Below are 22,323 nucleotides of genomic sequence, written 5' to 3' on the forward strand. Positions count from 1 at the left end.
GGGCGGAGTTAGGGCGGGGAAGGGGCGGAGTTGGGTGGGGTTAGGGGTGGGGAAATGGGCGGGGTCAGAGCCCATGGAGGGTCCTCTTTTTTTTTATTTATTAGATATGGTAACCCTACAATAGGTGTGAACTCACCCTTCAACAAACATAGCCGTAAGAATAAACCCTCACCTAAAACAAAAGGAGGGTGTGAACCCACCCAGGAGATTTTGCTGAGTATTGTTTTAGATAGGTAAGAGAGAACAGACAAAAAACTGGGAAAGACATAGAGCCTGTCTACGTGGTTGGATAAAATGCAATTGCAGGGGTCTGACTTTTAAAGTGCACCAACATCTTATGCATTAATTGGTCCATGTAAACTCTGCTGGTGATCCACAATGCACTTTAACATAGTGCAGTACGACACTGTACACTGCAGTGTGCACCAGCAGTGTCTACATGGACCAACTAGCACACAAACTTGTTAGTGCATATTAACCCATAGGGAGACAAGTCCTCAGAGAGTCAGCCTGAAGGAGCAGCTGAAAGCACAGCATCTGATCCTGGAAGGAACCAGGGGAAGAGTTTTCTGGGTCAGACATGCAGGCTAGAAAAGTGTTCTTGGGTTCTGAGAGCAAAAGAAGCAGTTTCCTGCTACACCTATGTGACCCGATATAACACGGTAAAGCAGTGCTCCGAGGGGGCAGGGCTGCGCATTCCAGTGGATCAAAGCAAGTTCAATATAACGTGATTTCACCTATAATGCGGTAAGATTTTTTGGCTCCCTAGGACAGCGTTATATCGAGATAAAGGTGCATTTGATTTCTTCTGTGTTCAGAGACAGAGGGCTTTGTACAGTCTTTGTAAATAAACAAAATTGCAAACAAATAAATATCTGACTATCACCAATTTCCCCTCCTAAGGGAGCAACCTACTAGACCGCACTTTTTTGTCTAACTGCTCTGGTCAAAAGGGATAACAATTAGATCTATGAAAGACATGGGTTTTTTTTGCTCCGGCACACATTTCAACAAATTGGTAATTTTCAAGGAGTAGGAATTGAAGTTTCTCATAATCTGTGTGTATTGCTATTACACACAAGAAAACTTCCTTATCGCAACACATACAACTTTACAGTACAGATTTTCGTACCTTGTAACGATGGTTCTTGTGAATGCTATTCTGGAAGCAGTCCATGCAGAGTACACAAGTTGGATCAATTGCACAGTCTCTGCAACAAAAATACTAAATTTGGATACCATTCTAAAATAAAATAATGAAATATTCATATACTAGAACTGCAGCCATAGTTAAACCTTTATGGATGGTACCAAACTCAATTTCAGGGATCAAATCACAGCTATTTCATGCTATTGATATATGATAATGTTCCAACCCTTCCACATTAGGTTTGAACCATATTAGCAATGCTATTGTTCAAACATCCTTAAGCAGGGTTCTATTAAAAACAGCTTAATTACCATTTTCCAACAATAGTTACTAGTACAGGTGTTCCCTAGCATGGACAGGGATTTTAAAAAACAACAAGATGTTAGAGACTACTCTGGGGTAGTCTATAATGTGGTTTCAGAATAGAGTTGTAATCATTTTAACAATGTAAGATGTTGATGCAAAAGCTATGTTACATCTGTCTTAGGCTGTAAATATAAAAAATGATTTCAAAACAGTTACAATTTATAATACGGAAAGGGTCCCTTTATAATATAATTAGACATAATATGTTATTTTAGTGTAGTTTTTAATATTGCAAAGTTAAGCTTTCAAGTTAGGAAATGCCAAAATCAATGTTTTCACTACAACCTGAAGTCAGCCCCCTAGTGTGTATACATTATGATACAGTCTTAAATTACATGAGCTCATACTATTTTTTCCATAGGGCCTCTGCCTCATTCAGTGCACCGGATAGACCTGTTCTGGGAATTAATTGTTGTGAAGAGAAGGCTGTCATCTGTAGGACCCTGCCTCATTTATGCAGAACTTGGAAGGTGTGTAGTGAATGAGGCAGGGGATTGCAGGAAGAGAAAAGATGGTCTCATGGTTAAGGCAAATGAATGCTGCCCTGGAGAACTAGATTCTGCCAGTACCACGGAGTTTCTATTGCTGGGAAAGTCACTTAAAACAAACTTCACAGGTGATGATTAATGTTGTGTTCCTCATTTTCTGGGTGCTTGACTTGAGACCCTGGGTCTAATTTGCAGAAATGCTGAGCACTCACTGGTGCTACTGAAGTCAATGGGAGCTATGTTTTGAACATACGAAGTGCTTCATATTGCTAAGTACACTGAAAAGTCAGGTCATGGTGCCTCAAATTGGGCACCCAAGCTTAGTGGATAGTTTTGACCTTAGTATCCATCAGGTGGTCCAGAGACATCTACACGGAACACATCACGGGACACCGCCAGTACCAGGTTGAGTAACTGAGACCGCCGACCAGGGAAATAACCCACTTCCTTCCCTGACGAACCGAGGGACGCACCCCACCCATGTACTTATTCTCTACACCAATATTGACTTGGACTCTTAATACATTCCCTGGGTGGTGTACCCGAGCCCACTTATCCACTGACGCTTTAAAAAACTCCCACACCCCAATCTGGATCTATGCTGGTTATATGATATGTATGTACCTTGTGAACCTTGTAACCGATACTCGCAATCCCCCATTACCCAAGCCTGACCCCAGATGTACAGTACCTTCTCTCTTAACTTGTGTAAATTTGATTTTAAACATTAACTTTAATAAAATGTTTATCTCTGTGCCCCAGCTCCTTACCCATAGGATGGACACATCATAACCTTACCTCACAAGGGTGTTGTGAAAACAAAATTAACGTTGGTGAAGTACTCCAATACTATAGTGATGACCATCACAGAAAAAGCTCATGAGGAAATTAATAATCGTCTCTTCAGAGCAGGATTTTAATAATGTGCAGTAAATATGGCCTAGGGCCACACATTAAAACAAACAAATGATTGAATAGATGCTCACCCCGCATACTGAATAAGGAAGATATGCAACTGTCCTTCCCATTTACTGAATGGTAAAGGGGTCCAGAGGAGAAAACAATATGTGATCATGTAACAAATGATATCATAATGCATACCCACAACCATAAAGGTTGCACAGACAACTTTAATTCTGGCATTTCCTCATATTTGAGTGCTGGACTTTGCAATCTTAACAACATTCTTTTAACATAGGAAATTACACAAAAAAGGTTAGGTTTTTCAACACAAATTGGAACAAAACAAAAACAACAACTGGCTTTCTGTCATCTGGCATTACAATGACACCCACATGGGCCATCTGTAGGGTTGGAACCTTTAATTCCACCACACAGACTTCTACTACTTAAGCTAAATGAGTAATGGATACCAACAGTAGGTTGTCATCCTCCACGTGGACCAGCATTGGAGCGAGGGGGGGGGGGGGGCGGGACACAATTTGCCACTGGGTTCATAGAGACTTGCTAACAGCAGAGGAATGAAGAAACTCTGGAATCATGAGATCCATTCCAGGGTCTGAATGGGAGAGTTCTCTAGTGAGCACAGACTTTTCTGCCCTTTACCCCGAAGCATAATCCTTTCTGCCCTATACCCTCCAACCTAACCCTAGCCAGTCCTGTCTGTTCCCTACCCCTAGCTCCTGAGCCCAGTCCCATTCTCCTCACCTAGGCAGCTCCAGTCTCCACTCCACAGGCTTCTCACCCCAGTACCAGTCCCTTTGCTCAGCAAATGGTAGCCTCAAACCTCTGGACTCCCTGTTGCAGTCTCCCATGCACACTCACAGTCCCTCCCCGCACAGCAAGTCTCAATTCCCTCATCCAATGTCTGTCCCTCCTCCAATATCTAGCAGTCCCCTTCACCACAATCTCCCATTCCCAGCCTCTACCTGACCCAATTCCCAGTTTCCCGCTGCTTCCAATCCCAGCCCCAGCCACCATTCTCTAGTTCCAGTCATCTTCCCTCCAGGCTCCCTGTCCCAATCTACTTTCCCTGACCCCCACCCAAGTCCAGCTCTTGTCCCCTCTGCATTTGAATAAGGGAGCTTCCGCTTCCACTCTGTCTGGGCCCAGCAGAACAGTTATTGAGATCACAGTAGAGACAGACTCCCTGCTCTCAATTACAGTCCCCAGCCTGACCTGCAGCAGCCCAGAGCTACAACTGCAGGAAAGTCCTGCTCTGTCCCAGGATGGGGCACATTCAGTTGCTCTGTTGGGATGGTCTGGTCACATATAGGAATGGTGAGGTGATGGATGGAGCATGCTCAGTGCAGATGAAATGTTCAGGGAAATGTCAGGAAACCTTATAATAGGCAGTGCTCCCAGCCTCACCTATAATAATAGTTGGCTCATATAATGAAATAGTTATTGAATGGAAATTACTATAAACTAGTATATTTCACCGTTTTCTATCTTAAATTTGATTCATCCCACATACTTAGTCTAAATTAAATTTAGCTTTTTTTAAAAAAAATCAACAAATATAGCTAAATTTTACAATTATTTCAAGCTTTGCAGCTTGCACAGTGCCTTTTTTTAAAAAAAAAAGAGGGATGGGGATCTCCCCAGACTAGTGCATTGTGGGAGTATGACAAAAGAAGAAGATAGGATAAGAGGACTGTAGATCAAACCATGCTGAAGTTGAAAGACTTCTTGTGCTTTGGGGCCTAAGTCTTCTATACACCTATTGACCATTTAAAGTCAAGAAACTTAATATGAGTTGCAAACAAGCCAGTACCACACAGAGAAATAACTTCAATTTTTGCTTATCACATTAACGTAATCTGTGCTCAATTTAAAGTAGATTGTGATAGCAAAGCAATTATCATAGCCACTTACCCAAGGATCCTAGCGGGATACATCTAGCAGCAAAAATAATTTTATAAAGTCTATTATTGCTGAGTTACCTCACAAGAAATATTCATGACTAGTGCCTTACCTGCAAGAATATGTAGTCTCTCCACTTTTGAACACCTTCCCGCAGAGTTGAGAAACTCCGCACTGCCGCAGTTTCTCCAGGCAGACATCCGGGTCTTCCCTAAACAAGTACCACTCCAGAGGGTCAAATATTTGTTTCTGGGCCATTTCTTCCTGCTTCTCCAGCAAGGGGTCCATTTCAGCAGAGTAGATGTTTGGCACATACTTTGCCAGTTGTTGTAAAAAGGCAGCCTGAAAGTCAACTCTCTCATCCCACCACTGCAAGAAAATTAGAGTTGGGGTAATACGTCAGTGGAGCAATAAAATTAACAATGATTACTACAAAACCAGGGTCATTTTCCATTTCAACACTATGAAGTTCTGTGCACCAGGAAAAATGCATATCCACATTTACAGGCTAAATTAACAACAGAAAGTAGCTTATATGTAGTTTTTGAACCTTTGAGGCTTTTAGTATTTTGCCCCAAAATACATCTCTGCTATTTGCTCTTATTCTAGCTCTTTATACTCCTACAGGTGCTCTCCAACTGCTTGATTTCTTTTCTTCAATTCTGAACTTCATGCATTCTTTCATAGTGTTCCCACTCTTTAATTTATTTTTAAAGTGGGAGGCATTTCTAGTGAACATAAGCCAAAAAATACATCTGTCAGGAGGTAGCTACATGCATTTTCCCCATAAATACAAGTTATTTTCACAAATGATCCTCCCTCAATAAAATTTTCTCTAGGCCAGCAAGCAAAGTACAAGTCCACTGGAATTTGGAAAGGGTGGGAGTCTGACATGGAAGGACTAGATTGCTCAACTTGTTAGTGGACTCAACTAAAGATAATCTGTCACATGAAAGACAAAAAAACTTCACTTTTAACTTAAAGATAAAATCTAATAGCCATTGATCGACCTATCCTCCATAAATGTATCTAGTTATTTTTTTAACCCTGTTATGGTCTTGGCCTTCACAAAATCCTCTGGCAAGGAGTTCCACAGGTTGACTGTGTGTTCTGTGAAGAAATACTTCCTTTTATTTGTTTTAAATCTGCTGCCTATTAATTTCATTTGGTGACCCCCTAGTTCTTGTGTTATGAGAAGTAGTAAAAAACACTTCCTTATCTACTTTCTCCACACCAGTCATGATTTTATAGACCTCAATCATATCTCCCCTTAGCCATCTCTTTTCCAAGCTGAAAAGTCCCAGTCTTATTAATCTCTCCTCATATGGAAGCTGTTCCATATCCCCAATCATTTTTGTTGCCCTTTTCTGAACCTTTTCCAATTCCAATATATCTTTCTTGAGTGGGGACCACATCTGCACATAGTATTCAAGATGTGGGCGTACCATGGATTTATATACAGGCAATAGGACAGAAAATATCATGTTATCTATCCCTTTCTTAATTATTCCCAGCAACTGAAAAAAAAAATTTTTCAGAAAAATCATGGGGCACCATATTAACATCTTCATGGTTCATAAACAGGGTTGGAACATTTAGATTCACCACATAGACTTCTACCACTTGAGTTAATAGAATAACTGGTAGCAGCAATAAGTTGTCATCCTCTCGGCAGACCAGCATTAGAGGGGGAAGTGTCACACTTTGCCAGTGGATTTCACAGATAAGTGCTGACAGCAGCGGATCGTTGAGTCTCTGGAATCTTGGGCTCCATTTCAGGCTTTGAAAGGGAATGTGCTGTGATGAGCACAGATGCATCTATTTTCCCTGAACTTGATACTTTCTGCTCCTCTCCCCTCCAACTTGTCCTTGTCCAAGTCATATCTCTAGCCCATCCATGGCTCCTTGTCCCAGTCCCATTCTCCTTGCATACCCACTCCCAGTTTCCATTCCTCAAGCTTCTTGTCAGTCTCTTTGCCCAGCCAGAACTTGTCTCCTGCTCTGAGCTCACTGTCCCTTTTCCCAATCTCCCCAACTCGCAGTCTCTTCCCACACCCAGATCCAGTCTCCTTGCCCAGCCAGTCTCAGTCTCTTCCTCCCACCCCAAAACCTCGTTCCCAATCTCTTTGCTCAACCTCTGGCTCCGGAGTCCTCAGTCAATGTGTCTCTCCATCCCCCACTGGTTTCTAGTCCCAGGCTCCCTCCCTGGACTCCTCATCCAATCTCAGTTTTCCCACTTCCACCCCTGCCCTGGCTTCTTGTCTCAGTCTCTTTACCTAGCCACCCCCAGTTCTCTCAATCACACCCAAGCTCCTTGTCAGATTTGTCTTCAATTCCCAATCATCTTGTCTCTTCCCTACCCCCCAGTCCCAGTCTCTCCTTGGCTACTTGTCCCTACTTACTCCTTTCCCTCCCCCTGGTCTGGCTTTTGGCCCCTCTGCATTCAAATCAGACAGCTTCCTTCTCCACTCAACCTGGGTGCCCACAGGGATTCACTGAGAAAACAAGTTTCAGAGTAACAGCCGTGTTAGTCTGTATCTGCAAAAAGAAGAACAGGAGTACTTGTGGCACCTTAGAGACTAACAAATTTATTAGAGCATAAACTTTCGTGGACTACAGCCCACTTCTTCGGATGCATATAGAATGGAACATATAATGAGGAGATATATATACACACATACAGAGAGCATAAACAGGTGGGAGTTGTCTTAATTAATTGGCCTCTCAGAGTTGGTAAGACAACTCCCACCTGTTTATGCTCTCTGTATGTGTGTATATATATCTCCTCAATATATGTTCCATTCTATATGCATCCGAAGAAGTGGGCTGTAGTCCACGAAAGCTTATGCTCTAATAAATTTGTTAGTCTCTAAGGTGCCACAAGTACTACTGAGAAAACAGGAGAGACAGGCTAGTCCCATGCTCATCCCCAACCTGATCCTGAGCAGCTGGGAGCAGCCATTACAATGTAGTCCTTCTGAGCCCCCATAGCCCTAAACTGGACCATGCTCAATCCCTTTGTGGGGATGGACCATGTACAATCAGCTCAGTATTAAGAACTGTGAGGGGCTAGAGCATTCTCAGTGAGGACAGACTCTTGAGAGATTTTAGCTGTTAAGCTCTAGCAAGTCTTTAGGCATGTGTAAACTGCAATTTTTTCAAAGGCTTGTAACGTGGCCAAAATTGGGCAAATTTTCACAGAGATAGCAAAAAGCACAACACAAAGTCCGCCGCTAGGCAAATGTCAAGTCCCTGCTCCAAAGCATGAGAGCATTAGAGCATTTCAAAGACAAGAATGTAACATAAACAAAACATTTTTCCCTAGCCTCGTTCTTGGAAACAGCTGAACTATTTTGATCAGAATTTTCCAAAAAATTCAACTTGAACCAGATACCATTGAGATATTGTCAGCCAACAAAGTTCTAAGCAACTGAGAACAGGATCTTATCATGAGAAGCGTTGAGCAACCTTAGTAATAGGCAATGCTATTAGACCCACCTATAATTAACAGACTATTAAACTCCATAATTTCCATAAAGTGCCTCATCTTCTCAACATCAGTACACCTATGTCCTTGTCCACACTGAGAACTTTAGATAATCTCCCACCAATAGTGCTGGGAGTAGTGAAAGGTCTAATGTACTCTGACCACCAGTGTTTTTACCACTGCATAGGCTAACCCTGCAGTTAGATGACATAGTGGCAAACAAATCACTGGCCATCATTGTTCTCACCAGCAGAGTTTAAATTATGAGAGACTTCCCTTCAATTTTCATGGTACACAATCACAGTCATAAGATCGAAGCTATATTTTAAATTTAACAGGTATTCTGTAAGCTTTCTAGTATTGCAGTTACTGAATCTGAAAGCAAAGCAGACTGTAGTACTACAAATGTTGACTTTCAATTGATCTGATCTCTTCTCTCAGAGACCATGGAGTCCTGTTCCTGCTTCTAAGCACAAATCCTCTTGGCCTCCCTGTACTTTGTCAGAGATTCCAATCCCCTAACTTACTATGTCCAGTTCCTGAATTTTAGTAATGCAAATGAAGAAAATCAGAGTAGTAGCTGTAAGGAGTAGGGTGACCAGATAGCAACTGTGAAATAATGGGCCCGGGGTGGGGAATAATAGGCACCTATATAAGAAAAAGTCCCAACAAATGGGACTGTCCCTTTAAAAACAGGACATCTGGTCACCCTAGTAAGGAGTTAGAAAAGAGAGACCTATTAGGTAATTCAATACCAGATCCCTGACAAGGCATGGGATCACTTCAGAATAGTTTACTGTTGTAATGGGCACCATGAATTTGAAATCTAGTCAAACAAGAAAACAAAAAAAGTAGTAACGGATTCTCAAAAACTTCAGCAGTTTCAGGTACTAATTTTTCCCCGAGTTTCCCTACAGTTTACAATCATGTTTCCCTATATTTTAAAAATGTTCTCTCTCCTCTGTTGCTGTGGGAAAAACCCAAACAGGGAAATGGACCAATTCTACAGGGAAGCAGTGAAACTGAAACTTTTTCTACACACAGTACTATCAAATTAATAAAGTGAAGGTATTATTTTTGCCTTCTAATCGTTCACAGAGAATGTCTAAACTATAAAAAATGATCGATTTAAAAATGCATTAGCTACCCCAGTTTAACACAGTTTCAAACAACTTTGCACCTAGCATAAACAGCACAAGTTGTATTTAGATATCAGTGGTTAAGTGTACAGAAGAAGCTGGGTCTCTGGGGAGGATTATTATATGGCATTTATTCCCATATTTCCTGGTTTTTGTTAATGCTGCATCTATAACGTCATTTTCTTTCTTTCCCTCCCCATTCGATACTTTCCCCCTTCCAGCATCTGGATTTGGATTTTGGCTACTCCTCCTGAACTCAATGTGCTGCTTTGCAAATGACTAACTTTGGGATTTCTCATTGCGTAACTTTTGTCAAAAGAGCTCAGGCAGAATCCACAGTTTGTTTAGGGCGTTTGGTCTGTTCGCTGTAATGAAGCATTAACCAGTCATTTTAGTGTCTCTTTAGAACAGACGTGGGCAAACTATGGCCCGCAGGCCACATCTGGCCCAGGAGACCGTCCTGCCTGGCCCCTGAGATCCCGGCCGGGAAGCCTAGTCCCCGGCCCCTCCCCCACCGTCCACCCTCCCCTGCAGCCATGCCGCAGCGCAGGCCGTGCTCTGGCCCCTCCACTCCCACTGGGCAGCATGGGGAGCGCAGTTGCCTCTGGCCGGGTGTCACGGCTGCGAACTCCTGCTCCTGGTAAGGGGGCAGGGAGTGAGGGGGTCAGGTAAGGGAGCGGAGATCCCGGGGGGGCAGTCAGAGAGGAGGGGGTGGATGGGGCGGAGGTTCTGGGCGGGCAGTCAGGGGATGGGGAACAGGGACAGTTGGGAGTGGGATTCCAGGGGGGCCTGTCAGGGGACAGGGATGTGGATAGGGGTCGGGAGAGCAGTAGGAGGACAGGGAGGGTTGGATAAGGGGGTGGGATCCTGGGGTCCCGGGAGGGGTGGTCAGGGGATGAGGAGCAGAGGGTGGCTGGATAGAGGGTGGGAGTCCCAGGGGGGCTGTCAGGGGTGGGGCTGTGGATAGGGGATGGGGCAGTCAGGGGTCAAGGAGCAGGCGGGTTAGATACGGGGTAGGGGTTCTGAGGGGGGCAGGAAGTGGTAGGGGGCGGGGGCCAGGCTGTTTGGGGAGGCACAAACTTCCCTACCCAGCCCTCCATACAGTTGTGCAACCCCGATGTGGCCCTCGGGCCAAAAAGTTTGCCCACCCCTGCTTTAGAAGGATATGGTTTTAGTTTACAGAAGTGTTGTGCTATGGCGTTACACATCACTAAGAATCCTTGGGAGAGGAATATTATGAAGAGGGTTTTAGCCCACAAAAGCTTATGCCCAAATAAATTTGTTAGTCTCTAAGATGCCACAAATACTCCTCGTTCTTTATGTTGTATTCAGACACTTTTTCTGTAAAAACAGACAAATGTCTTTCCACATGTAAATGTACTAAGACCTTTCAAAAAATTAATGTCTACTCTATGGTGAGCAGTTTTGTCCTGAAGAGAAGAGAATGAATTGTGAGTGTTTTTACCAAACCTCATTTAAATAATCATTACCTTGGAAGGGGTTGGGAGATAGAGAATTGCACTTGTCGGGATACAGAAACATCCCTTTAGGGAGACTAAGATGGTATAATGCACAGAGAAGAAGGTGGTCACCTCTCCATAAGCTACTTGTGGATATCTGAACAGGTGTGTATGGAAATGGAACACAAACAAACTTTTATAAGATGATTTTCATCTGTAGATCACAAAGTATCAAATGAGATTTCTGAGTGCTATGATAAAGGAATCCTCTCATTTAGGCTTTGCAATAGGCTTATTAAAGTTAATCCAAATATTGAATTTAAATCCAATGACAACATGTCTATTATTTTTTTTATTTCATATCCTATTCTGTGAATTTGGGGGCTGAGAGTTGAATGGTATCAATCAGTTCAATCCTACTGCATTCTACCAATCACGTTAACACTCTGCTTTTCCCTGCTATTCTGTCAAGCAGCTGGAATTCCCAACCCACATTAAAAATAAACTCTTCTAAGGTTGAATTTTACTTTAGTACACAAAACAGTTGTTTTGCTAGTTAAAGTAGAAGCCAATGGAACATTGAAGCCCAATCTATAGCTCAGAAGACCCTCAGCATTGGACACTGACTACCTTATTGCAGGGGTTCTGAATCTGTCTGTCTGAGCCCCTCTCCCCATGCTATAAAAATTCTATAGCCTGCATGTACCGCCACAACTGTTTTTCTGCATATCCAGTAGATTAAAACCCAGGGCCAGCGTTAGAGGGTAGCAAGCCTGGGGCCCCACACCACAGGGGGCCCTGCAAAGCTCAATTGCTCGGGCTTAGGCTTCAACCACGGGCGGCAGGGCTCAGGCTTTCTGCCCTGGGCCCCAGCAAGTCTAATGCCAGCCCTGCTCTCTGGTTTATTTTGGCAGACCCCCTGAAAACTGCTTGCAGCCCCCCACAGGGCCCCAGACCCCTGATTGAGAACTGCTGCCTTCTTGGGTAGTTCTAAAGTCTACTTTAAAAGTATAAGATAAATAGGTAAAATAGTTACTTGATAAACGTGCAGCTCCCACTTAACATTGTCCTGTTATAGGAGAGTAGACTATTATGCTTTTAAAAGATAGTAGTGTTTTCAGGCAAGATTTTATGTTTAAGTTTTTGATTCAATACCACTCCCTTTATTTTCATTTGAAGCTATCAGCTTTCCAGTGGTTGATGAAAGAAAGTAAGTTCCAGTTCTATGGGCATATAGACACTAATACAAATAACAATAAAGAGCCCCTAAATGTATCTGCCCCAAAGAGTAAATTCCATACAGCAACCCAGAATTTAAGTTAGTGAATATTTGTCCTCCTTCATCTTAAACCTAAATGTAACTTCTTTGGTGCATGAAGTGTATTGCCTCTGAATAATAGGCTCCACCCCTGACTTGAGCTGTGGAGATCTAGAAAGATGGGGTTGGGGGGAGGAAATCACAGAGCCTTTCAACAGATTATTCTCCAAGACAACCTTCAGATAGAATGATGAGGTGGATGATTGAATTTTATCACTTTCAACAACTGATTTAACACCTGACCTTATGAAAATATTACTTTTCACTAGTGACCCAAACCTATCAAGAGATCACCCTTTATTAGGCAACTACTTGTTTTAACAGCCTGTTCCAAGATATTGCTGAGAGTAGCCAACTACAACTCTGCTTTTACTGGTGCATCAGGGCCATTCTTGTCATGCCATTGATGAGCTGCTTAAAGCATATCGAGCAGTCTTTTTGGTTCACAACCCCAGGGAAACTTGCATTTAAGCAAAATGTCGCCATAATCCCTTATCTCAAGTCCGCGCAATAAAAACTTTATTCCGCCTGTCATTGAAGATCATCTCTACAAGACCATCGATGGTCGCTGGTCACCTAACTCAGGCTCAGTAGTAACTACACAGCGCACGGGTGTCACCATCGCATGGGACTGTCCCACCGGGAAACAGCCATTGACCGCAGGGCAGACAATGGGGAAAGGGGGTAGGTGAGTCCACACTGAGCGGCACCTCCCCGCCTAGGGCGCTAACCCCCAGCGGATGGGGGCCCTCACCTCTCCTAAGGGGAGGCAATCAGGGCTTCCCTTGCTCCCCCAAGCGGGCAGGGGGTCGAGCTCCCATCCACTGGAGGCTCCAACCTGTCCGCGCGGAGGTTACCAGGTCACCACGGGCGGCCCCCGGGAGGACCCATACGGCAGGAGTCTCACCATGGCCCGCTCCTGGGGCTGCACAGAGACCCCGCCGCTCGCTCCCGATCCGGCTCCTCCACTGCCTCCATCCGCCATTTTGAGGGTAACTGACACCGCCGCCAAGCCAAGCCAAGCCCCGCCCCGCCCCTTTGCCACCGAGCCGACCGGAAACAGGTTGCCGGGGCAGACGGGCCAAGCTGTAGTGTCCGAATCTGCCTCCCGACAGTGTGCGCACCTGGCTGCCACTGAGCATGTGCCAGCGATCGGCGCCTGCTCAGTCACACCTGCTGAAGCCGCTGCCCTTACTTGCTCTCCGATCCGATCCCATTTCCTGCTTCCTGGGCAGAGGAGGGGGAAGGGCGGGGGGACAGAGCTTCATACGGCTAGTGGTGGCGGAAGCGAACTTCAATGGGAGCCCCCAGCGGGGGTGGCGGGCAGACGGACGGTGCCTTTTCTCGACATCCCTTCCGCGGGGCTGTGGCGCTAAAGGCTGCTCTTCTCTTCGGGGCTGGTCCATAGGAGGAAGCTGCACTGTGATGTTAAACCAGTGCAGAGCCCTGTGTGGCCACTCGGATTTTGGGTTACATTAAGTTGATTAACAAGAAGCTGTTCTTACACAGAAATAAGACTGTTTTTACACAGGTGTGCATTGGTTTAACTAAGGGCTTGTCTATATTGGAAAGTTTTACCAGTCATACAGGTATAGTTAAACTGATACAGTTATATAACTCCCTGTTTGGACACATATTCTGGAATAAGGCCAGGACTACACTACAGAACTATGTCGGTATAAACTATGTTGCTCAGGGGTGTGAAAAATCCACACCACGCAGCTTTTAGCGATAACACAGCCTTGTCGCTAAAAGTCAGGGTGTGTAAATGTTCTTTGTCGGCACTTTTGCCGATAAAATACTTCCATCCTGGTGAGCAGCATTAGCTTTGTCGGCAGGAGAGAGCTCCTGCCAACAAAGCCATGTTCACACTGCCACTTGCGTCGGCAAAACTTTTGTCTTTCACGGGGGGAGGGGGCTTTTTTAAGTACCCGTGTGTAGCGGGGCGGCCTGGCTTCCAGGCGCCCCAGGAAGCGATGAGCCAGAACAGCCGCCAGAGTGGGCGGAGCCACCACGGCCTGTCCCCACCCCCCGGAAGTCAAGGGGCGGGACAGGAAGTATAAAGGCCAGGCCACAGTGCTCAGTAGCTGGCCGGCAGTGGCAGAGGACAGATGCTGGTGCCTGAGCTCCTGCGGACCTAAGCCTGCCGAGGGCCCGGTATCCTGAGGAGGACTGGCTGAGCCTGCCGAGAGCCCGGTACCCCGAGGAGCGGCCTGAGCTTCCCCCCCACCGAGGGCCCAGAGGGAGCGACAGACCTACCTGGTGCTCGGGGCCCGGAGAAGCCCATGATCTGTGACCCAGCAGATGGAACTCAGGAGGAGCAGGTACCCATGAAGGAGGAGACGGGAAGTGGCCTGGGGATAGCAGACCCCGAACCCATGTCAGTGTGTTGCGGTCAGGATCCCCACTGACTGCACGGCAGACGGACTGCTGCGGATAGGGCCCCGGGCTGGAACACAGTGGAGTGGGTGGGCCTGTGTTCCCGCCTGCCACCCCGCACCGGGTGGCAGTCTCTCCTCCTCCCTGTCCAAGGGGCCTGGGTCTCTGACAGACTATCTGTTGGCTGCCCCGCCCTGACCTAGGGCCTGGGCTAACCCAAACTGACCCAGCCCCTGCTACAAGGCCTGGGCCACTGACTGACTATTGGTTTGCTGCCCCGCCCTGACCCAGGGCCTGAGTTCTGAACTGTTAATTGTGTGCTCAGTCCCTGCACCAAGGTTGAGCTCTGAACTATCAATTGTGTGCTTAGCCCCTACCCAAAGGTCGGGGCCCTAACTGTTATTCACTTTGTAGCGGGGCAGCCTGGCTTCCAGGCGCCCCAGGAAGGGACGAGCCCCACCCTGGAACTACTACACCGTGAAAGACAAACGTTTTGTTGACAACTTCGCAGTGTAGACATACCCACAGTTATACCAACCTAACCCCCAATGTAGACAATGCGATATCAGTGGGAGAGCTTCTCCTGTCGAGGTAGCTACTGCCTCTTGTGGAGGTTGATTAATACGCCAGTGGGAGAAGCTCTCCCGTTGGCATAGGAGCGTCTTCACTTACACGCTACAGTGGTGCAGCTGCGTCTAGTCAGTGTTTTAAATGTAGACCTGCCCTTATTCTGGAATAAGAGTGTTCATACAGGGAGTCATACTGGTATAACATCAGCCATTTACATTCACATCTTATAAGTATAGTTTTCCTGTGTAGACAAACACTTTATTGCTTTTCAACAGATTTAAATTAAACTGTTGCAAATTTCTCAAATAGACAATACCCAGGGCAAAACCTGAAGAGAATGTCAAGGGATAAGGAAAGGAATTTCTCTAACCCAAGGGGTTACCACCTACTGTATTTCAAAGATCTGTTGCAAACAATGGAGGTGTACAGCTTTCCACAAAAGGTCAGAAGATTATTTTGTATAATGAAAAGTGTTAGACAACCTAAATTAAATTCCATAAAACTTCCCTAACATTTAGAGTTAAAGTTGCCCAGTGATGCCTGGTGGCTACCAGCATACGGAGAGTGGCTAAACTTAAATCTCTGAAAACCCAGAAATAGAAAGATAAGGTATACACTATCCCCACAATGCAACTTCCAGTCACTACTGGGAATGAGTCCAAAGTGGGGTGCCTTAATAAATAGAGATGAGAAAGTTCTAAGAGAATGTGCCATTGGCTGTGGTGGGCCCCACAGATTTCAAATCCAATATTTATCTGCAGCCACTCCAACGACCTTAACAGAGTTGAGTGTAGTTGTGTTGAATGGTGGAGGGATTAGTTGAAGCTGCTTGGCAGAGCTGTTGCTGTAGAATGGGGCAGGCAAACTTTTTGGCTTGAGGGCCACATCGGGTTTCGGAAATTGTATGGAGGGTCGATTAGGGTAGGGGGTCGTGGCCTGGCCCCCACCTCCTATCTGCCCCCCACCCCCCGGGACTCCTGCACCATCCACACTCCCCTGCTCCCTGTCCTCTGTCAGCCCCGGACTCCTGCCGCCCCATCCAACCCCTCCTCTCATTGCTGATGTCCCCCGGGGACCCCAGCCCCATCCAACCGCCCCTTCTCCCTGTCCCGGCTGCCCCCAGAACCCCTGCCCCTGACTGCCCCCCGCCGCCCCATCCAAACCCCCCTCCTTCCTGACTGCCCCCTGGTACCCCGCCCCCATTCAACCCCCTATTCCCCCCCAACCACCCCAACCCCTGGCCCTGACCACCACCCCGAACTCCCCTGCCCTCTATCAAACGCCCCCTCCTCCATGCCCCCTTACTGCGCTGCCTGGAGCACCGGTGGCTAGCGGCGCTACGGCCGCACCGCCCACTTGGAGCCAGGCCATGCTACCGCCGCCACCACACAGCACAGAGCACCGGGTCAGGTCAGGCTATGCAGCTGCGCTGCCCCAGGAGCTCACAGCCCCGCTGCCCAGAGCATTGTGCCTGTGGCAGAGCGAGCGAGCTGAGGCTGCGGGGGAGGGGGGACAGCAGGGGAGAGGCCAGGGGCGAGCATCCCGGGCCAGGAGCTCAGGGGCCGGGCAGGACGGTCCCGCGGGCCAGATGTGGCCCGTGGACCGTAGGTTGCCCACTCCTGTTGTAGAATCATAAAACAATAGGATTAGAAGGGAGCACAAGGGTCATCAAGTCCAGTGATTCTCAACCTTTTTTAATTTGCAGACCCCTAAAAAATTATGAACAGATGTGCAGACCCCTTCGGAAATCTATTGTATGTATATATAGTTAAGGTGACCAGATGTCCCATTTTTAAAGGGACAGACCTATATTTAAGCCCTCCTGCAGGTCTCCTGACTTTTTCTTAAAAACAAGCGAATTGTCCCATATTTTCTGCAGCCCCCGCATCAGTACTGGGAGGTCCTGCTGCTGGCCAGATCCCTGCTTGCCAGCGACCCACCCACCAGCAGTGAGTGAGGTGGAGGAGTCCAGTGGCTGACGATGGCAGTGGGTGTACAAGGCTGATGGTGGGGTGAAGCTGCAGCATGCAGGGCCGGGCCACTCCCCCGGCCGGTCTGCCAGCACAGCTCCTGCTGTGTGCCAGCTCTTGGCCAGCAGGGCCCACCTGTACCATTTCTGGCCAGTACCGGCTGCGAGCTGTGGCTGCCGGTGAGTGCAGACAGGCACCAGGTGGCAGCCTTTACATGTTCCCCCTCTCGCTGTCCTCCACCTGCTTTGCCCCTTTGCCCCCCAGCCCCACTGCTCCTCCATATTCCCCCCACCCCCAGCAGAGCACATCCCACTCACAGCGCTGTGAGGAAAACCAGCCCCTGATCAGAGCGCTCAGCTTAGCAACAGACTGGCCAGCAGGCTCCTTCTTTCCCCCAATGCCTCTGGCTGGGCTGGCGCCCCAGGAAAGCCCAAGACCCTCCAGCCCATGGTGCTGACCAGGAAGAGCCAATGCTGTGCCTCTCCGCCCCTCAGTTAAGTTCTGGAGTTGGGAAGGGGGAGAAGTGATTTCCAGCCTGTTCCCGCCCTGAACCTACAGGCTCCACAGCAGCCCTTCCCTCACGCACAGTGCTGAAAGACCGCTGCTAGACACATTCGGGTGTGAACCCTGGCAGAAATCAGGGGGGCATATGACCCATGCATGCGTTGTCTCAGGAAGATGCAGTTACCAGGAGAGGCAGGTCCATCCTGGGGGCCCAGACAGGCATGGAGGGTGGAGAGCACCAGGCAGGGAGGGTCGGGTTGGTCAGTCACCTGTCCCCCCTCCTCCCTCCCCATGTGAGAGGCAGGGCTGGCTCCAGGCACCAGCCTAGCAAGCAGGTGCCTGGGGCGGTCAATGAAGAGGGGGGCGGCACGTCTGGCCCTTTCGGCGGCAATTCGGCAGCAGGGCCATCACTCCCTCTTGGAGCGAAGGACCTACCACCTAATTGCCGCCGTAGAATGAAGCGGCGATAGAGCTGCCGCCGCGATCACAGCTTTTTTTTTTTTTTTTTTTTTTGCGCTGCTTGGGGCGGCAAAAATGCTAGAGCCGGCCCTGGTGAGAAGGGTACTTGTGTGTGTATTACCTCTCCCCGTGTGTGTGCAGGGGTAGGAGTGTGTGTATCACCCCTCCCCCTGTAAACCTGTAATGTTTGTACTGCATAGTTCTGATTGATTACCGTTGAACTCGCTTGAATACGAGTAATTTTACCAGGTGTCCTGTAGTCAGCATAGGGAAATATGGTCACCCTATATATATATGTTAAATTCTGTTCAGTAAGTTTTCAGTCTAAGTCTTTTGTGGACCCCTTAGTCCTAGTCCATGGACCCCCAGGGGTTCACAGACCACAGGTTGAGAACCACAGATTTAGTCTAACACCCTGCCAAGATGCAGGATTGTAATATGAGAAGAGGTGCATGTATACTTTGAAGGATCGAGTATGCCTCATTTCAGCACTGAGTTTCATAAACAGTGTTGGCAGTGGTGCACAAGGGTGTGTTCTTGCCATGGGGATTGTCAGCAGTCTGGTGACATACATGACAGCAGTCACCTGGGGTTATTGGAAGTTAAGTGAAGGCAATGTTTCAGGTGGTGTAGGTAGCTCCTGGTTGCTACATCAGACTTAAACTTGAGTTTTTCTTAACAAAAAGGTGTTAGACATTATTCTACAGTGCTCATGTACTGTTTCCAAAGTGTCCTATAGCCTCTGTAAGGATAGAGTGCTAGTATGTGTGTTATTAGTGTGCTGGGGCATCATTCAAAGAGGGCAGATATATGGTTGCATTGCAAGGGTGGCATGTATCTTAACTTTATATTTCCAGGTTTTAGAGGTTTAAATTTAGCCACTCTTCACATTCTGGAAAGCCACTCGGCACTACTGAGGAAATGTAACTCTGTATTAACAAAGTTTTGGGGCATTTTATTTCCTTGGTTTTTTAAAATAACTTCTCAGCATCCCCATTTACCACAGCCCTGCTCTCCCTCTTCACTGCCTCTAGTTCCTAGCCTAGGCAATGATTACCCCAGTCATAGAACACATTGGCTGCATGTTAACCCCTTCACTCCCTCTGCATCATCTCCATGTGTCCCCTTCCTGTGCCAGACCAGTACAGCCTGGTTCTCCCTCCCCAACAGTCCTCACCAGAGAGAGATAGGTGTCAGCCTGGGACCTGCAGGTTGCGAAGCTAGGAGGAATGCAAAAATAGCTCCAGGAACCTATGATGTGCACCAACCATGCCTATTCTTAGCTCACCACTCAGAGTGGCAGGGCTTCCCCAGATGCTAGTTTATGTGGAGTAGGTGGGGGTGCGGGCGGGGGAGGAGCTCAGATCCACCAAAGGGGCTGTGCCCTCTCAAATTCTGGGACACACATGGGGTGGCTAGAAGAGGGGTTCAGACCCCTTCCCAGAGGTGCAGGAATCCCCACCCCCCAGATCCTGGCACACACATAGAAAGGGAGAATGTGTGAATGACAGATTCCCATGCCCCTATCCCCCCACTACCCCGTCATCCCCCTCCCAATATCCCACCTCTCCCACTCCCCCTAGTCCCCACCCTCTCTCATGACCTGAGTCCTACAACCCCTCTTCCCTCCCCTATTACCCATCCCCATTTATCCTCCTCCCCTCACCACAGCCTCCAAACCCTCTGACACTATTCCCCCTTCCTGCACCCCCTCCTCCCTCCCTGTATTCTCCCAACCACAACCCCCCAGCACTACACACATACATATACACACATTTGCTTTGCTCATCAGTGCTCTGACCTTCCATATTCCCTAGCTCTGCCCACCAAAAAAGTTATAAGAACCTAAAACAGTTATGAGCAGTGGTGGATTAGCCCCTGGGCCAATGGAGCCAGGGCTGTCCTTAGCCATGGGCAGAACAGGCAACCACCTAGGGCACCACTCTACCTGGGGGCACCGCTCTGCCCAGAGCCCAGACAGACGGGAAGCAGTGGAGCATGTAAGAGCAGGGCTGCTGGGTCCTAGAGAGAGCTGAATGCAGCACAGTCTGAGGGAGGGGATTGGCTGCTGGGGTCTCTGGGAAGGGGAGAGGTGGGGGAAGGAACTCACCTGTGAGTGTGACTCTTTCCCCCGGCATGAGGTGAGGCAGGCTCGGCAGCTCTGGCACCAGTATCCTTTGTTGTCCCCAGGGCCGGATCCAGGTTTTCTGCCGCCCCAAGCGGCAAAAAAAAAAAAAAAAGCCGCAGCAGCACGATTGCGCCATTCCACTCTTCGGTGGCAATTGGGTGGCAGGTCCTTCGCTCCGAGAGGGACTGAGGGACCCGCCACCGAATTACTGCGCTGCAGACCCAGACCTGCCGCCCCGATAGCGGCTGGAGTGCTGCCCTTTGGTATTGGCAGCCTCAAGAACCTGCTTTTTTAGCTGGTGCCTGGAGCCGACACTGTTTCCCACTTATTCTGTAGCTACATCTGTCATGCTTCCCCACTCCTTCACAATTCTGCAGTGCAATTTCCTTTGTTCCCCTTGCTTTTATCCATAATGGCTGTTCAGTAAAACCACTTTTCCCTGGATGATGGAATTGATCTGCAAAGGGATTTATTAAATGCAGCATTTGTCAGAGCTGTTTTTTAAAAGATATTTAAACCCACTTGCTTTACTCAAAGGGAATATTTGTGCTTAGGCTTGTGCATCCAGTGTGCCTTCTTGGTGGCTAGAAAGAGGTAATAAGATCACAATTATTTCTTTGAGGTCATGGATTAGTCCAGGAAAGGAGAGACTAATTAGGTGGCCCATGCTAGGAGATTCCCTATGCATCTACCAGAGGGGGGGAAGAGAAGAGATGGAGGGCAGGGAATAAGTCAGTTCAGCCTGCTTATGGAGCTACAGCAATAACTGCAGTTGTATCCCCACTCTATCACTGAATTGTTTTCTTCCTAACCAGGAGTCAGATTCTATTCTATTCATGTTCTTAAAACAATGCCCATCCCTGACTTATGTGAGCCCTGGGGCCTTGACAATTTGTCCCTTATATGGACTAACCTCATTCCTTGGATTTAAGCAAGTTATGTTAAGCCAAAGTTTTATGGGTGGGGTAAAACATAGGAGTACTGTTAACTTTCTATAGCACTTTATCTCTAAAAGAAGTTGGTGCCTAACTTCCCTTAGGCTACCACTTTTTCACAGAGGCTTACAAACATGCTTTATTTGGTTATGTTGACTGAACTGTAAAACCCAGCTCAGCCCTTTGGCCCCCACAGCAGTCAGCTGACTCCTGGGACAAGGGACCAGGCTGGATCAGAGGTGCTGGAACAATTTTTATAGTGGGGTGCTGACTCAGCACCCCATCTGTAAACATAGGATGGAAACCACTTCAAGCCAGGGGGTGCGCACTTCAGCACCATGGGCTGGAATGGTGGTGGTGGAGGGTCTGGCTGGAGTCAGGGGACAAAGACTTGGCTGGGGCAGCGCATGACTACCATGAGAGGCTGAAGATCCTCACTGGAGTGAGAGAAGATAGGAGCCCAAATGATTGGACAACAGTATACAATTCATATAAAATAGAAAAAAAATACATTTATAAAAAGTGCAAAATAAATTTAAAATAGTAATAATGAATAAAATACAAAAATATTAACAGACTTAAAAAATGTAAAATAATAAAAACTGAAAAATAAAAATTGTAAAATGCATAAAAACCATAAAAGGGGAAATAAAATTAAAAGAAACTTATCTATATATAACAACAATAAAATAAAAAAGGAAATACAAGTAAAATATATTAAAAAGGTAAAAATATAACTATTAAGAAAAAACACACACAAAAAGAAAGGAAAAAAGTACAATTGTAAAACTGAGGGCGAGAGTCCATGGGGCTTGTTCTCCTATATCATTGGTGAGGAGCTCTGGTGTGTGCCCCCGTGTCCCCCTCTCTGTCCCCTGTGTGGACAGGGCTAGACAGCAGTCTCACTCCGGCCATGCGGCCACCCCAGCCTGGGAGTGAGAGGCGGCGCCCTCCCGGGCTTCCGGACCCACAGACAAAGCCCGGGGGGAACCACTCCCATTTATACTTGCTAGACACAAGGCTCTTGCTCGTGTTGTACAGGAGGCTAAGCGACCCCCCTGTTATACACTGAGCAATGAGGGCTCCCTCTGTGTGGGGCAGAGGCGAGACCCTGCGCTCCAGGGACGAGGTAGCTGGTGGACAG

General features: G+C 47.4%; 1 protein-coding gene across 2 annotated transcripts in view; it reads right to left on the bottom strand.

Annotated features, from left to right (window-relative positions):
* UBR1 (ubiquitin protein ligase E3 component n-recognin 1) overlaps positions 1–13,347 on the bottom strand; it is a 140,112-nt gene extending 126,765 nt beyond the window's left edge. The window contains exons 1-3 of one of the 2 annotated variants that reach the window (XM_034769201.1): positions 13,142–13,219; positions 4,943–5,199; positions 1,133–1,211 (exon numbers count right to left, since the gene is read on the bottom strand). In XM_034769201.1, coding sequence (XP_034625092.1) covers positions 1,133–1,211; positions 4,943–5,199; positions 13,142–13,219 — 414 coding nt within the window. Of the gene's footprint in view, positions 1–1,132; positions 1,212–4,942; positions 5,200–13,141 lie in introns of both variants that reach the window. The other variant, XM_034769202.1, reaches the window with a different exon arrangement.
* Between the last annotated feature and the right edge of the window lie 8,976 nt (positions 13,348–22,323).

Source organism: Trachemys scripta, chromosome 4, assembly GCF_013100865.1.
Source record: "Trachemys scripta elegans isolate TJP31775 chromosome 4, CAS_Tse_1.0, whole genome shotgun sequence".
Lineage (NCBI taxonomy): Eukaryota > Metazoa > Chordata > Testudines > Emydidae > Trachemys > Trachemys scripta.